Here is a 17,425-nt window from a genome sequence, read left to right as displayed (position 1 = left end):
TTTTAATTAATCTCACGGAGATTATAAATTATCAATATTATCTGCATTTATTTTTAGACAAAATACGTCAAATTACATAAAAAACTTGATTTAAGCTTTGAACTGCTGGCAAATACTCAGCATGGTCTTAATGCACCTTTGGGATGAGAAAGAGTAGAACAAAGACAGATGCAGTAATCTGGGTCTGATTCGCAGAAGGCCATCTGTGTAACCTGTGTTTTGGCATCAGCAACAAATTAGGAGTAAAAGTAAGAAGATTCAGGAAAGAGGTTTTGAAAGGCATCTTACTTTATTGGTTTCAGGTAGGACTTGTACACTTACCTCCCTCTTGCTCCTTTGAAAATCTTTCTGGTATCCTCTATCAGTCAAGTCCTATAATTAGGCATCAAAGTATTATTGTTATCTGGTGACCTAAAAAATACAATTATTAAGCAGATTATCTTACTATCTCTTGATTATCCTACATTTATACTAAGCTGTAGTGTACCATTTACACACAAACTTTAAGACTGGATAGTTCCCCATCACCTTATGGCAGAAAATCAGTAGTTGGTCTGAGTGGATAGTCCTGCACCTTCCTATACTGTAAATATATCGAGTAAGAAAGTGACATAACTATTCACAATTCTATTAGAAACCTATTTTCTTGGTAGAAAAGGAAGAGTGAAGGAGTCTCTCCTTTCTCCAGAAAGCTGACACAAAATTCTGCCCCGTCATTAGAGGCAGTACTGGGAAAAGGAGTTAACGTGTCCTTTGCTCACTGTGTGCAAGTTGGGTAGAAACTTGTTCTTTATAAACCACAACATATCCTTTTTAAAAATAATAGGAGCTCTGCTACTATAGGTTGTATTTAAAATCATCATATTTACTGCTGCTGCAGAGAATCCTTGTATAGGCCCTCCACTGTATTTTTTCTGTGGTGTGCTTGAAGAATTCAGCCATCCTAAACCACAGTCTTTCAGATTAGGTGCTGATCACAGAAATAGCCAGGGGAGTGTTAATTATTTAGTAGTGGACTGGAACTCTTCATTCCTTCCAGATTTCAATAATTGGATGGTAAGGAGAGACCTTGCTCTCTAGACTGGTGGTAGCCTGCAATCTTTTGCAAAAGACAGTATTTAAACTGACAAGGTCAGATTGACATTTGCAGTACTTCTTCACATGAAAGATCTAGAAATAACGAAGATGGGTTCACTTCTCCAAAGTGGACTGAAGCAATTTAGCATTTTATCTTTCAGGAAGGCATCAAACCCGTGCTTTTTTATTCTTATTTTAATAATGAGAATGGCTCTAATATGGTTCCTGAATGTGTGACTGGGAAAACTAAGGGTGAAACAGTACCCATGTCACAGCTAATAATAAAACTGACATTGACGTTAATGGAGTAGGCATTTTGTCCGCTTTCTTTTTAATAGCTTTTTAAAGTAAAATTTTAAACTTTAAAATTAAAAGATTATGTTAAAAATACTTTATTTTGTATTCCAGGCTTTCAACACAACTTTAGGTAAACAGAAAATGCCCTTTCTCTAAAAATATGTAGTACCACCTCATGAGAAAAAATGACCAAGAAAACTAAAATGATGTTGTCTGCACACAATCATAATTTCACACATGCTTTACAATTACACAATTATGAAATCCTGATCTATTTTAATTTCTGAAAGTCATTTTGCCGTGTTGACAATATAATTTCCACAATTTGTTGTCCGAACTGCTAAACACACCTTTCTTGTTTGCTTTTTCTCTGAATAATAATTTCAAAAGTATTCTTTTACTTCCTCTCATATTTTATCACTCTTGATCTGTATCTTCCCTTCCTTTTATCATTTTTCTTCATTATAAACCAAAGTTAATATCGCTACTTACACAAAATCATATCCAAAAATAGTGGTAGTTTATAAAGTAAAACAAACAGGTAAACACATAGTTTATTACTGAAATACTAGCTTGACCAAAATAAATATGCTGAAATATAATCTATGTTGTCTGATTAAAATCTGGCTATGAAAACATTGATCCCTAGTTACATCAATTTCATTATGCAAATATCATTCTTCGTTCTCAAGTAATAAACATCTAACAAGCTGTTGCTTCGCTTGTTGTTTTACCCACCTATATTAGCAACACAAAAAAAGTATTAATACAAAATACAACCCCTCTGAATAAAAAAATTCTCCAAGCCAGCTCATCAACAAGAACAGAAAAAAATTTCTCCACCCCCCCCAAAAACCTCTTCCATGCACTCAGCCAAAGAAACTCTTCTGAATCATATCACCTCCTTCTGAAATTGCATTACTGCAATTCCTAGTATGTTAATAAAACATGAAATCTTTTTTCCCCCTCAGTTCTGTGACCAAAAGTAATTTATCAGCTTCCCATAAGTAATGTTATTTTCCCATTAGCACTATTTTACAATGGTGACCCAGATTCAGAGGACTAGAGTTATCAAAAGAATGACTTATTAGTATTTAAATATCTTATGTAAAATGTAAAAGATGAAGGGTAGTTTATATGATATTAAAAAATAGCAACATACGGCCTGTGATTTTAATCTTATTTTTTCTCCAAAATAATTAGCTGCAGTTACGATCTGTTCCTCATTTCTCTCATCTGCAGACTTTAAAAGCACTACTTTACAGGAAAGGCATGGTAAGCTCATGTGTTCTTCTGAGTCACATTTCAAAATATTTATGTCAATCTAGGCATTTTAATGAGATGGTGGCAAGCTGTTACAATGCTGCTGTAGTTTATAACATCTCTGGGAAATCTTATGTTCGGTACAGAATATGGGAAGTCAACACAGAGCTTGAAAAGTCCTGTAACAACTTCCGATGGTGGTTAGGCAACCACCTAAATCAGTGCTTCAGCAACATTAATAAGGGATTTAACATTTTTACAACCACACAAATAATACGCATAACTTAAAAGCGTACTTTGCTTTTTGACTGTTCAATGTGCCTTTCATGCCCTGATGATGTACATTCTCTGACAGGAGATGGCAGGTTAGCAACATTTTGTATGCAATTAAAGCACTTCTCTCATTAGATACATACTTCTGTGATGAGCCTGAAACCAGTACCAGGCCTCAAAAATGCAGTAGCAGGATGCCGAAGGCTCGGAAACCTGGCGGTGCTGGAGATGTCCATTCTCCCAGCGCTACACAATCACAAGTCTCCAGGAGCCGGGCGCTCAGGTAACCGCCAACTAGCCCCAAACTAGTTGATCTAGTCTAGACAGACTAAACTCTACTTAAAATACAACAGAGAGCAAGACGACGAGCTGAGCCACCCAGGGCGACGGGCAACCCCCCAGCCCGCCTCAGGCGACACGCCACCGCCACAGCCCCAGGCACTGCCCCGACCTCTCTCCTCCCGCGCCCGCGCCCGCTCCCGCCACGCTCGAGCTAGAGCCCGCCCCCTGCGGGCCCCGCTGCCCGCTCCCCCCTCCCCGGGGCCCGCGGTGACGGGAGGCGGCTCCCCAGGGCCTTCGCGCCTGCGCACGGAGCCACCTCACGCTCCCCCCGCCCCGGTTCCCGGCAGGGCAGGGGGCAAGGGGCGGGAGGAAGGAAGCCAGACGAGGCGGCGGGGCGGGCCGGGCCAGCGCGGCCGCGGGAGGCAGTATATCAGCTGACCGCGTCCCGTGACTGCCCCGGGCTTGACGGCGACTGCGTCGAGAGGGCGGTCTTGCTGCCGGAGCTAAGATGGCGGCCTCCAGAGCCAGGCTCTGAGGGAGCTGGAGAGGTGTAGCGGCTGCTGCCTGGCCAGGTGGAGGGCGAGGGGCGAGGGCTCCTCTCGGTGGCCCTTCACCCTTATTGCCGGCAGCGGCGGGAAGCGCGGTGCTGGTGGGGGCAGGTCCGGGCGGCGCAGGCTCCCCGGCCAGGTAAATCTCAGCGGCGGGGGAGGTGAGGAGGCGGTGGCGGCCGCCGCCTCCTTCCTCAGCCCCAGGCGGGACCGCTGGCACCGAGGTGCCGCTGGAGGCCGGGGGACGCGCCAGGCTGCCGGGGCTGCGTGGGGAGCGGGGGCAGGGCGGGAGGCAGCGCGCTGTGTGCCCGGGGGCAGGCGCTGCCGCGGGCGGGGGGGCGAGGGCCGCGGGGCGGGAGCAGCCGGCCGGGGCGGCCGGGATCTCTAGGTGCGGCACCTGTTCTATTACGAGCCATTCTCAAGCCCTTCTCTTCCTGCATCTCCGAGCAGAGGAGAATCTGGGCTTTACTCTATCCACAGCCTGGCTCGTGCTTCACTGAACGTGCTCTGCACCTGATGCAGCTTTTTTAGCCGTGGGGCAGAATTCGTCCTCTTTCCCACATGAGTACTAGCGTGTCCGTTCAGAAAAGATACGTTATATTTTCTCCTCCTGGCCTCAGATGAAAATATACCTATCATGAGATGCTTTGGGAAATAATTTATGAAGAGTGGGAGAGGTGAGGAGGAGACTTGCTGTCACAGAGATGACATTTTATTTCTTTTTTGAGTGGTAATAGTATGCCTGGAAAGCATGAACAGAACTGAATGTATCTTTCAGAAAAGCTACCCTTAACGTGCTTATTTTTCAAACAGTTTTTTGATTTCTCTGATGGATGCTTTTTCGCTTGCTTTTTGTTTTCTGACAGTCAAAGCAGGTAGGCATGCTGAATGGTTTTCTGTCTGCAGTGAGCTGCCAACAGTGTTCAGGATAGATTTTCCTGTTGGGTGGTGTGGAGCATGCACCTTTGGTAGCTGTACCTGTACTGAGGGCCAAGCACTGGACTGTACAAATTTTGTTTGAGGATGTGTGTGTTTCTTTTTCAGCTTAGTGCCCTCAGGCCAAGGGAATGTTTGAGCATGCTGCTTGGGGGAAACGGGCATATAAGTTTATTTGGTGTATTGCTATTAATGCACTTATTCTCAGCTCTGTGGCTGCTTTTGAAGTTAATTGAAATGTATTTTCCCTTTTTCTCTTGTGTCCTTTCACAAATAAGATCTATGGCAGTCAGTCTGAGAAGGTGAAGCTGAGTAGATAGCTGCTTTGTTTCCTGTTACTTAGTACTGATTAAATAATACTGTATTTAAGAAAATATTCCTTGTTTTGGAACTCAAGTTACCAGAAGCTGAAGCCTTTTCTTGATGATTAGAAGGTTGTCTACATAAGCTACTTTTATGTAGTGAGATATGTAGAAAAGGAAGAAGGCTGTTGAAGGAACTGCCAGTGACTCAAGATACATCTTAGAATTGACTTAAGAAGATGCTGTTCAGACAGTCTGCCGTGGCTTAGTTCAAAATAACAGGACCAGTATTATAGATGTAAAAACTATGCTCGGCTCTAGCCTGCTTCAGTTTGTAGATATGCGTCTTGGTCTAATCCCAGCCTGCTATAGGCAACCAAGTGCCAGAACTCTTAACCAGAAATGAGACTCCTTTCCATTATTACTGACTCTTCCCCCCTCCCCCCAGTTGCAACAGATTTCTAAGTGTTTGGACACTCAGACCTGAGTATCTGTCCCTGTGTAATATAGTCTTTCCAGGAACTTTATCTTGTATTTCAGCCTTGCTGGAGTACAGTTCTAAAAAGACTTTGTTTCTTATGTATCACTTGCTCCTCTGGGGGTCATGTGGTATTTTTCACAGTTTCCAAATACATATCGTCCCGAGGGACTGAATCACTGAGCATTTCCAGATTTTAAGTGGTATGCTGGGTATTGGTCTTAAGGGCCAATCTGTGCTTCAGACTGAGCAAATAACTTTTCTTTTAACTTGTGTTTGAGCCTCAGTAAATGAAGATTAGTGAATTAATAAAGTAATCCTTCAGCTGGCATTCAACTGTGTCTTGAAGTGTTAACCTTCAACTGTTTAACCTCTCAATTTGCTTCCAAAAAAACTACTCTTATGCCAAAAAAACCCATAACAATTGTCCTACCTCATTAATAAAACTTAAAGTAGAGCAATATTCTGAGGAAATATTACAGTAAGGTTAAACTATGTCTGAAAGGATGACTTTTTTCTTTTCCCTGATTAGTAAATGAACCTTTTTGTTCTGATATTCACCTGTCTAGCTGGTGAATCAGATTGGTTCATTGGTACAGCAGAATGCTAATGTAGACGGAAAAGAGAAATAACAAGCATGGAAGATACCGGTCCTCAGTGGGGGAAACTGAAGAGTCAGATGAAGGATGGTTTACTACTGTCATCAGCATCATTTCTGGTAGTAGTAAAGTTGAAATTCTCAGCCTGTCTGCATCCTGGACCAACTAAAGGCGGCAAAGGCAGCAATGAGGCAGGCTGCACGAATCCTCTTCTAAGGATCTGGTGGATCTCAACTCTTAGAAAAAGGGCTGTGAGTTTCTGCACAACAGATCAAGAAATCTGGGTTTCCACAGCTAATTAGGCTGTAGTGCTTTAAGAGTACTGTTTAGGGAATAGGGGAAAAGTTCAGTGTTTGTTAGAAAGCATCTGTCTGAGGCAAAACTCTGCCAGTTGGTGCACACAGCAGTGGAAGAAGCAGATGAAACCTAGACAGCTAAAACATTTTGGTGCAGAAAAACTCATTTATTTAAATAACGCTTTTAAAGCTACAGATGAGTAGATGACTGGAAATCAGGCTCCAGACCTCTAAGCTGAAAGGTAGGTATGTAGAACCACAGATTAACAGAACCTTGGGGCTTTTTTCAGTGCTTTACTCTCTTTCCAGTTGGTCCCTGGTTTTATCTTACTGGTATGGCTTTGCTCTCTCAGAAAAGACACACTTGAGCTTGATCTGAGTGTCTGTCTCTGTGTAGTATAGACTTTCCAGGAACTTTACCTTGTATTTTAACCTTGCTAGCATAAGATTTTTTTAAAGAAAAGAAATGTGAGTTTATCGGCATTTCTCTTCCTCTTTCCCACAAGAAATCTCTGTTTCTAATCAGCATTTCTCTTCCTCCTCCCCTAGTGGAAGAGAATAATAATCCTATGTGGGGCTCTGAAGTGCTACTGTAGCATAAGGCAAACCTTCTGTGAAACATACGGAAGCTTTGTAATTGTAGAGGAATAATATGATCAGGAAAAAAAGTCAAACTGAATTCTGCTCTAAACTTTGAACCCATGTTCAGACTTCTGACTTTATACATAAGTGTCCCTTAGTTTAAATAATTACAGCTATGCCTGTTGGCTTGATGCCTCCAAGGTCACAGCTTTGTTTCTAACTCTGGAAGTGTTAGTTTGAGACTGACTTGTTTCTGTTTCCTGAAATAGCTTCTGTTTTCCCACATGATAATTTTGTCTGAAGAAAGTGAAATCCCAGAAAAGTGAATGCAAGTTGAACACAGCTTGTATAATATACCTATTCAGGTAGCTTAAGCTCTGAGGGAGGGGGAGTCCTGGCAGTAGTTCAGGCCCTTTAATTTTAGGGGTTGCCACTTCTGGTATGTGTAGCACATGTGGTAAGTAGAAAATGTGGTTTCAACTCTTTCCCCAAAAAGTTGTTTCACTGCTGCTTACGGTACCACATGAACCAAATTGGAGAGTATTGCTGAACTTCTGTCTATGAAAAAGCTAATTAAAATATCCAGGTATTAGGGGAGTGCTTTAGTTAAGCTCCCAATAGAAGTTGTGAATTGTAGACAATGTTTTGCTTGCAGGAACTTCAGATTACTTGACTACTTTGCATTCAGCATGCTTGCACTCTCTCTCAACCAGATGAAACATGTCCATAAACTGCTCCTTTCAAAGTACTTGTTGCCTCTACTGCAATGGAAGTAGAACAACTGAAACAGGTGTTTCTCTAGTATTAAGCCTTTGAGAGTCGTGAGTATGGGGATATCCAATGGTTGTGCTGCAAAATGTTTGAAATAACATCTGAAGTTATTTTCTATTGTTACCTCAGGACACTAAGATGATAATAAAAATTGGGGTCTTATTCTGGATACTTTTATGAGTGAAATAAAGAATATAACTCAATTTTAAAAACTTCACTGACTTCACAAAATGTTTTCTTAATACAGGAAGAAGATGTAAAAGTGACAATAATGTTCTATTGTTTTCGGAAATTGATAGGACTAAGCAGGCTGCTATAGCTTACACTGGCAATATGGCTAAACTTGATTAATCATAAAACCTGATGTGCTCTGCAAAGTCAATGGTTGCACTGTGTCAGGTAATAAAATTACAGTGTATCATACTGTAGAGAGTATAGTAGAAGTGATGCCACATTGATTCTGCCAGAATGAGTGAAGGAAGGTAACTTCTTGGTTTCTTCTAAAATGTCTTTGTCATGAACTATTTTATTTTATCTTGCTCTTGCTGCAGAACCAAAGACAACTGAAAAATGATTGCTGGACTTCAACATAGCAGCTCAGAATACTAGGCTATTGTTAGCTTTGTTCTCTGTTAAACTGCAGGAAGATGTGTACAAGAATTAATTGTTATTAGGTTTTGGCATGTATTGCCTCTGTGCTAGTCTTCTCAGTGGGAGAGATAGTTACAATCACTGTCCAGAAGCACAGTGAGTAAAGCATCAAAGCTTAGTGACTTTAGTAGTTTTAATCTAAACAGAAAAGCATTGTGGTGAATTTGTCAGTTCCACTGCATGTACAATACTTCATGTGTCAGTAATCTGAATCGTAGATAGTGGTGCTAAAATTAATGGAAGCTGCTAGTAGTTCATAAATGAGTGTTTCTTGGTTCAGTATTGTTAAGGCGTTTGCAAGTGTGAAAACATCCTGCTTTAAATACTCTAAAGCAGGTGGTGTTCAGGTCTGGGAGATTTAATAGAGCTGGTCAGAGGACTGGTATTGGTGAAACTGGAATTACAGATAAATAGATCTTATAATCCAAAACTTAGTGGACTAGTCTTATAAGCCTTTTATTTTTATTAATACATTAGTCAATGTCAAGAAAATGGCTTAAAAAGGGAGGTATGAAGATTGAGTATCTTGTAGAGGAATGAAGCTGGGTTAGTTAACATTGGTAGTATACAGCTGTGGGTTGGCTGATGTAGATGAGGTGCAGCTGTGGCTGGTTCTGTTAAGTGGTTGAGAGACAATGAAGAGAGAGCAGCTGAGGAAGAAGCAAGAGAAGAGAGAGCAGGCCCTGGATGAAGCGAGATAGGGAGAAGGCAGCAGAGGGACTGGCATGAAGAGTGTGTTGATATGAGATGGTAAAAGACCTTGTTGCAGCCGGCTGGTTTGGAGAGTGCTGTGACAGTATCTGGCTCTTCATTCTGAAAAATAACTTTAAAACACATCAGATCTAAAGCTTCCTACTATACAGTAAGATCTGTGTAGTTTGAACAGTGTACTGTTCTGATGTTTATCTGTGGCAATAATAATACAATATAGTTCTTAAACTGAGCAAAATGGAGAACTTCAGGAATAATGCTGTTGGATATCTTACCCTCATGAAATTTTATTTCCAAAAACCGGATTTAGAGAATTTAGCTTGTCACAAGTCAGTGGGATATTAACTCTGAAAACCTGACTCAAAGATTGAGTCATTGAAATACGTAAATACTGCTTTTTTCTTTTTTTTTTTTTTTTTTTCCCCAGAGGCAGTACCACAAGTTCTTTTCAGTAGGTAGTGATGGTTGTGCTGGTTTTTCACCCGAGGGAAGGAATTCTCAAGTTCATTTCAGTCAGGCTATCCATTCTTCATGTTTGTGACTACATAACTGCTACAGTCTCTGCCCAGAAAGAAAATAGCCTGAAGTTGCAGAGGGTAGAAATTAGCAATGAGCTAATGTTACAGGTCATCCGTCCTAAAATGAGAGATCTTCCTTTGCCAAACCAAGTGGTTAGCTGAATGTAAAAAGATAACTGGAGTTGTGGTCTAACTTTTAGTGGGGTGCTGACCGGGATTGGATTACTTTAGTGTTGCTTCAGGCAAGCTATGAATATGAATTCTTGCACATTAGTTTGTGTGTGGTGTTTTGGGGATGCTACCACGTTAAGGGTGTGAACCTGAGAGTAGTACCAGTCTGCAGTCAAGAACAGGGGAACTTGTTTTGACACATTCTGAAATAAAACCAATGCTGTAGCAGTAAGCTTGAGTGACAGCTTTGCTCTTGCAGCTTAGTCAGGGTATGTCTACTTAAGTGCCTTGTATATGTAATAAAGCAAAGTGAAAAGGAAAAGCAACTCAACATGCATCCGTTTTACTCATGGAAGGTTGTGTGTAGTGTTCAGGAGCATTCCTTGGAACTTAGAGCTCCTAAAGCAGTGATCTAGTCAGGCAGTTAAGGGCAAGTTTCACTAAATTCTTAGAGAATAGGTATTCGTGTGTGAAATAGGCATGTCAGGATGTTATTGGTGGGATTCCTTAAGCTTTTAAAGTAGAGAAAGGGTACTTAGCTCTTCAGCCATAATTCTTAGCTAGTAAGTAAACTTCTCAACTTCAGATTCCATCTCAGACTGGAAAATAACCTGTTACATGTGTCCAGGTTTTTCCTTGCTGTGTATTTAAAAATTGCAATAGGAATATGGCTTAGCTGGAGTTGTGGAGTCAGGGTACTCAGTTTTTTTTATTACACATATTTCAGAATATTACACAATTTCCAGGAGTTAAGCATTCTTGAAAGGATATAGAATTTAATTGAATCTGAATGTGCGAAGGTGCAGCAAAAATAGTGTGATTGAAATAATATGGCAAATAATGGGGTGTAAATCACTGTAACCTGGTACTGTTAGAGTAACTAGTGTAACAAAATCAGTGGGGAAACAATTTCATGTTGAACTCCATGTGCAACTTAGTCTGTGCATTGCTTGATAAACCTAAGTATTCCTAATATTATTTTGTGTGGAATTGACCAAGCAATGACTTGAATGTTTAAAAACGAAGTCTTTCTGTCTTGAAGCATATTGATGATTAGTGAACTTTGGTTTTAAATGAAAATCGTGGGTACTAACAGGATGTCTCTTTTGTTTTCAGGTCTTGGCACAGAATGAATATAATCAGAGAAAACAGAGATCTTGCTTGTTTCTACACAACAAAACATTCATGGAGGGGAAAGTAAGTAGTTTCAAGTTTGGCATTTTTTTTAACGTGTGAGACATGACTCTTCTCCATTATTGGATTTAACTGCGTAGTTCATGTATTGATGGATGAAAATTGAACTAAAGGCTCCTGATGCTCAATCTCTGAACAGAATGTACCTACACTAGAACCAATTTGGATTTAAACACTTAATTTTAGCCTTCCCCTGCACATGTTCCCACACTTCAGTGTAGCTCAGAAATGGGCCACCTGACATAGCTTCTCAGTCTCTTGAACTAATATATAAAGCACCAGTTTCGAAGTGGAAATGCTTCTCAGAACAGGGTCTTGGAGGAGTAGTGTCTTACAGACTTTAATAGATGAGGCTTGCTAGTTCACACATACACTTAACATGTTGTCTAATAGATTATCTATTAAACTACTGAGATTTTAAAGACTTCTGTTAATAGAAATAAACTTCATCCCTAATGGGGGTCTTGGATCTAAAAATGAATTTTCAGTGATGCTTCTGACTGCAAAATTTAGGGAACTTCTAATAAAACTATCCATTAAATTATCATAACTGGCATCTGTCACACAGTGTTTGAAATCAGCTGTTACGCATAATTTTAAGGCTTCATAGGAATTTCTTTGGTATCCTTATCCATTGTTCCTTCTCACATGCATAGTAGCACTGTGGAACTGGGATTTTTCCTTGCTACCTAAACATCAACAGAACAAAGAGGGTATGTTTTCTACAACTCAGGAGCATGACTACTGCTTTATTTTAGTAAGAGGTGATGTCTAAATCTGTTTGTCCAGTAAGTTGAAACTGGTGCTCTTTGTTGGCTGTATGCTGATAGATACTTAATGAATTCTTCCTATCAAAGACTGGGAATGCTGGGAAGGAAAGGAGGATGGGATTGCAGGGAGTGGCAGCCACAGATCTTTCTCGATTGTTCTGTGAAGAACTATGAGATTGTTTCAGTGTCTAATCAAAAAGCTTCTTGCCTTTGTGTGTAAGCAAAAATTAAAGCCCTGGGTAGTTCAGAGTCCAGACTAGACTGAGCAGTTGTTTGAGGACAATCTTTCCTCTGCCCAGACAGATTCTTGATTGACCTGAAATAAATAGCTTAATATTTAATTTTACCTCATTAGAATTGTAGCTAATACTTGTGTAGATTCTTACCTGAGTTAAGATCCATGCATTTGAATTAGTGTGGGCATGGGTAAATAAAATGTTTCCTTTAGTAATGGTAAGAGTAGTGATGTGGGGTATAACATTAAAACTGTTTGTCCCTTTTAATCCTTCTGTTGCCCAGCAGACAATACCGGGTGCCTCTATCTGAAGTTTCTAAGGCATATGTGCAAATCTAGCGTGCATGTGATATGAGCTACCTGGTGAAAATCAAATACATAAACTCTGATTTCTTCTTTTGCCCAATGCCTTCCATTAAAGAGCCTGTTCCTATGTGATGCAAGCTGCTGAAGTTAGAGTAGTATGAACTTGAAGTCTGATGGTAACATTCTGATAAACTGTGAAGTCTTGCAGAACTTCAGACTAAGTCTAAAGACTAAATCGGAGGCTTAGTTTAAAAACTCAATGGCACTTTTCACATAATGAGGGGAAAGGCATATCTAGTGAGTAGTTGTCTTGTGTTGCAGCAGAAGCTCACATGGCTTGTAGTAACCTTCTATATATTCCTATACGTATATATAAGAATTTCTAATTCCACTCAGATCATAGTTACACATTCTCAGTATAATCTGCGGACAACATAAAAAGCAGGATCTTAATGTGTAGTGCTAAGCCAGCCTGAATCACTTTGAATATTTGTATGATTTATCACACTGCTGAATGAGGGCTGGGTACATGGCAGAAAATGAGAAGTATTTTCTAGTAGTGCAGATGATAATGCTCCAGTGTCAGTCTGTAGTTCTGTAAAATTAATGAACACTGTCCTTCTCTTAAGTGTGATGGTATAAAACTTGGCTAGCAGGTTCATATTGATTTAAAAAAAAATGTAACTTTTGACTTCTACAGTGCTTCAGAGAAACTAGTGAATAGGCAATAATAGCCTTTTTACTAGGAAGAGCACATTTCCTTCATATTCTTCTTAAAACAGCCTGGCGTTAGACTGTACTTCAGTGTAATTTGAGATAATTAACAGTAGAATCTTCAAGGCCTGGAGGTATAAATACCTTCTTACATATTTAAAGGTGAAGTTCTGGGCAAGAATATGTTTAGGCTGCATCTAAGAACTGACTTGGTAGTCTCCTCTGTTCACGCAACAAGACTTGGATTTTCTGAAGTTGCCTAGGGAGACAAGATGAAGGAAATGGTAACTCAGTAAATCTGCTGTTCTTTCTTGCTTTCCTTGTTGCATCACATATTAAGAATGCTGGATAATAAATATGCTTCTTAGATATTGAAGTGCTGGCTTGAGCATGAGGGAAGAAAAAGAAGGGGCTGTAATGTTTGGCAGATGTTCTTCAATTGTGTGCGATCATGGCAGATCCTTATTCTGCCACAAAGCACTGTGAAGCTCTGTAGTATGTTAAGTGAGTAAACAAAACCTTATGCAAGTAATAAAGTGCTTTATTACTTGTGAAAAGTTCTTTAGCACAGCATAAACAAGAATACCTACCGAAATTGTGTAACATGAGGAGAGGAAGCAGTTGATTTAGATCATAACAAAATCCTCTGACCAAAGAACTAGAGCATTGTTTGACAAGCTGAATGTAGTGGAATTATTAGCAGCCAGAGTAACTTCAAATGTTATGCATCATTACTATTACTTCTTGATCTGCATCCTAAATAAAGAAAATTTAACTACATGGAAAAACAAATAGGTTTTTCAAACAGATTAAACAAATTTAAGGTGGCAGGTCACTTCAATAGTACAGATTTTTCTAAGTTTTGAAGAAAATAAGCACTTCTTAATTCCTAGATAAGCCATTACTGGCCCAGATGAGTTTGAACTTGGACTAATTTGAGTAATAATGGAAAATGGTAGGGAAAAGTTATGTGTGAAGAAATATATTTAGTAGTATTTAACTTGTATGTCCCTTTTATTGATATATAGAGAAGAGGAGCTTAACGTATTAAAAGGGCAAATTGCAAACTAAACCCAAAGAAAACTATATCGATTTCCTACCAATAAGTTCTATATAGCCTCTTAATATAATTTTTGCAGTTCAGTGGGGATTTTTTGTGACTTCTGGAGAAACTAACTCTCTTCTGTATTCTAGATATAAACGAGTCTTTTCAGTTGGAACCCATGCCATCACCACATACAATCCCAACACACTAGAAGTTACAAATCAGGTAACTACCATCTTTAAAGTTGGTTTCTGACTTAAGTTCATTATTCAGAGTGAACAGTGGTATTCAGTCTTTAGAAGCTATCTAGTCTGACAAGATCTTGGCAAAGCCAGAAGGTATGGCAGCAGTTACAAAAGTACACATAACAGAAAGCTGGTGTTGCCTTTACTAACTCTATGAATATCCAGTGGGTTTTGTACTTCTAGGCAGTTTGTCTTTATTGGCTAATAAGTAGTAGTTTGCTTCTGGGTGTGCTGTTCCGAATGAATGGGGCTAAGTTTGATCACTGTAAGGCTATGTCCCTGAAGGGAGCTGGGACGTTTATTTACTTTGCAGAGTATCAAATAGGAAGTTCAGGCTAAGGCTGTCACGTAGACTGCTAGCTATTGTCTCATTACAGTAACTCAGTTGTTACAGGTACTAAGGGGTTTTGAGTAGATGAGATGTAGCTTTAAAATTACTAACAGTATAACCTAATTACTTTCAATTGTCTAGTGGCCTTATGGAGATATCTGTAGCATTTCTCCTGTTGGAAAAGGACAAGGAACAGAATTTAGTCTCACTTTTCGCAAAGGGAGTGGAAAAAAGTCTGAAACACTTAAGTTTTCCACAGAGCACAGAACAGAACTCCTTACAGAGGCACTGGTAAGAATTTTTTTCTTGGCTATCATTACATTTTGTGGTAGCTTAATAAGTTTTTTTTCCTTATATAAAAAGTATGAAAGCAAGTTGTCTTAGGCTGTTATCTTAATGACTTGATCTAGTGTCAGTTGCAGCAACTAGTGTATGATTCTTAAATATTGAGTAAAATTAGAAATCCTGAATATATTAAACTGCAGTGGAGTGGTGAGCTTTCAAGGAGGCTTAGTTTGAGTTTCTTAAAACAGGGTCAGCTTAAACATAGACTTCCTGCATGGATTTGCTATCATATTTGCATTCACTCATGGTTAACTTTTTTAAAAAACAGAGATTCAGGACAGACTTCTCAGAAGGAAAAATCACAGGACGGGTAAGTGTCTGGCTTGTCTGCATCATGTGCAGTTTAATGAAATGATCTAAAGACCTAAACTTCTACTTTGTTCATGTATATTATGCTAAATATACTACCTAAAATAGCTGTTGTAAATTTGAATCTGAAGTCTTGCTTTGAAAAAAAAAAAATAGAAGTTTGTTAAACAATGGGAACCTTTTCAACAGTGGAATATTTTGAGTTTTCTTCATTTGACCTGAGCCTTATGGTGGTACACTTGAATACTCTGAATGTTACTCTCAAATAAAGGCCTTTGCCTTGTGGAGCTCTTACTTGGAGAGAAGAAAGAAGAAAAACATAAGTTTTCATTCATTATTCAATGTTTACTACTTCCAGCACTTCACTTTCTAACTAAATAGTTTTCTCTGTAACATCTTGAACACTTGATGTGGGAATATTGTTTTCCAGGAGGATTTCTGTAGGACAAATTAAAGACAAGATTGCCATTTAATGTATCTTGGTAATATGGTAACAAGCAAAGCAGACAGAGCTGGACTTTATATTTGGTGTTATGTCTTCTGGTCACAGAGGATAGCACTTAACGTAACTTGAAGCATTGTATAGAATAAATCTTAATTGATGAGTCTAGTAATGTTGCTGGAATATGGGGGTCCCTTTTGCCTTGCTGTAGTTTAGAATAGATCTCTAACTTTTGGTGGTTTCATTGTCGGTATTTGTAATGGAGTATGACTGCAGGAGATGAAAAATTTGCACTGTAGTGATAGGTTTACTTTAGTTTGATTAGCTGAGTAACAGTATCTGATGCAATAGCTATTTCCTTGTCTAACCACAGCACGTGTAGTCTGTGAGTAGACAATCTTCTGCAGTGGAAGAAACTTATTCCCTTTTGGAGTGGCTGTTTTGGGATTGCTGTTCTCACTTCAGAATGGATTGTTTAAGCGATAACTTCCTTGTCAGTTGACAGCTACTTTCCTTTGATTCGTAGTGTTCTTAACATAGATAGGAGCATTAAGGAAAATGATTTAATTTTTTTGAACTTTACACCCACACTGCTTACTAGATGGGAAAAGAGCTATTGCTGTGTAGTAAAGGAGTGTGTGTAGATGTCTAAAAGTAGCTCTCTCTGCAGAGGTATAACTGCTATAAACATCACTGGAGTGATTCAAGGAAACCTGTGATTCTGGAAGTGACTCCTGGAGGTATTGACCAAATTGATCCTGCAACAAATAAAGTCCTGTGCTCCTATGACTACAGAAACATTGAAGGCTTTGTTGATATTGCTGGCTATCAGGGAGGCTTCTGTATCCTCTACGGAGGATTTAGTAGATTGGTGAGTACTAAACCAAAATGTCTTGGTAAGGTGCTTAGGATGTTTAAGCTGCATATTTAATAATGAGGATTCAGCATAATTTGAACATACAAGTATGCATGTCTTTGGAACTCAGCTGTGGAGCCTCAAGGCTTGTGGACAAGTTTTAACTAATTTCCTGTAAAAAAAGAGGTTTTAAAAACTTTTGAGAGCAATGTGTTAGGGTGTTTTTGGTTTTTTTGCTTATTGCATGTTTAAAAACTACTGAGCATAAAATGCCTAGTTATTTATATGGGATAGTGAATAAGAATGTAATGTGAACATGGGAGTTTCCTGGCATTTCTCAAAGCTACAAAAGTGACAGGTAGTGTTGCTAATCTATTTGACTAATGGAGGGATTTTATGCAGAAATATATTGATCAATGGTGATGTTTTCTTTTTAGGCCTGTGATCTGATACTCAGCAGCTTTGCTTGGGAAATACTGTGGTGTAATGCTGGTTTCAATCTTAAAAGGGTTTCTGTGTGCTACACTGCAAGCAGCATAGTAATTCTTACAGGAATTAACTTACAGTTACCAATGTAAATACAGCTATCTCTGTCACTATGAACAAGATAGGACTGTGTTCTCTAGATCAGGGTTTCCATGTCTTACATACTGCAGCATGCTTTTCTCTTGCATAAAACTAGCAATATATAATGGATCCTCTAGATCTGTCCTAACCTTGCCTAGCCGGGCTGGATAGCAGCCCTTAGAGACAGCAGCTAGGGCTACCACTGTGGTTCCTGGCTCCTCATTCCTGCCAGGCTGTCAGGTTCTGTTGCCAGGGGTGGACAGGCAGGTCGTGCAGACCTTTAATGGCAGCAGGAGTAGCTGCTATAGATA

General features: G+C 39.5%; 1 protein-coding gene across 2 annotated transcripts in view; it reads left to right on the top strand.

The window, feature by feature from the left end:
* The first annotated feature begins 3,682 nt into the window (after positions 1-3,682).
* Positions 3,683-17,425, top strand: part of DNAJC13 (DnaJ heat shock protein family (Hsp40) member C13) — a 55,504-nt gene continuing 41,761 nt past the window's right edge. For both annotated transcript variants that reach the window (XM_080387160.1, XM_080387159.1), the window contains exons 1-6: positions 3,683-3,879; positions 10,872-10,952; positions 14,169-14,244; positions 14,737-14,886; positions 15,209-15,250; positions 16,362-16,562. In XM_080387160.1, coding sequence (XP_080243286.1) covers positions 10,885-10,952; positions 14,169-14,244; positions 14,737-14,886; positions 15,209-15,250; positions 16,362-16,562 — 537 coding nt within the window. In that variant the 5' untranslated portion in view covers positions 3,683-3,879; positions 10,872-10,884. The remainder of the gene's footprint in view (positions 3,880-10,871; positions 10,953-14,168; positions 14,245-14,736; positions 14,887-15,208; positions 15,251-16,361; positions 16,563-17,425) is intronic.

This window comes from Falco punctatus (assembly GCF_963210335.1).
Source record: "Falco punctatus genome assembly, chromosome: 4".
Taxonomy (NCBI): domain Eukaryota; kingdom Metazoa; phylum Chordata; class Aves; order Falconiformes; family Falconidae; genus Falco; species Falco punctatus.
Note: the sequence above shows the minus strand (reverse complement) of the source record. Positions and strands in the feature narration are given on the sequence as shown.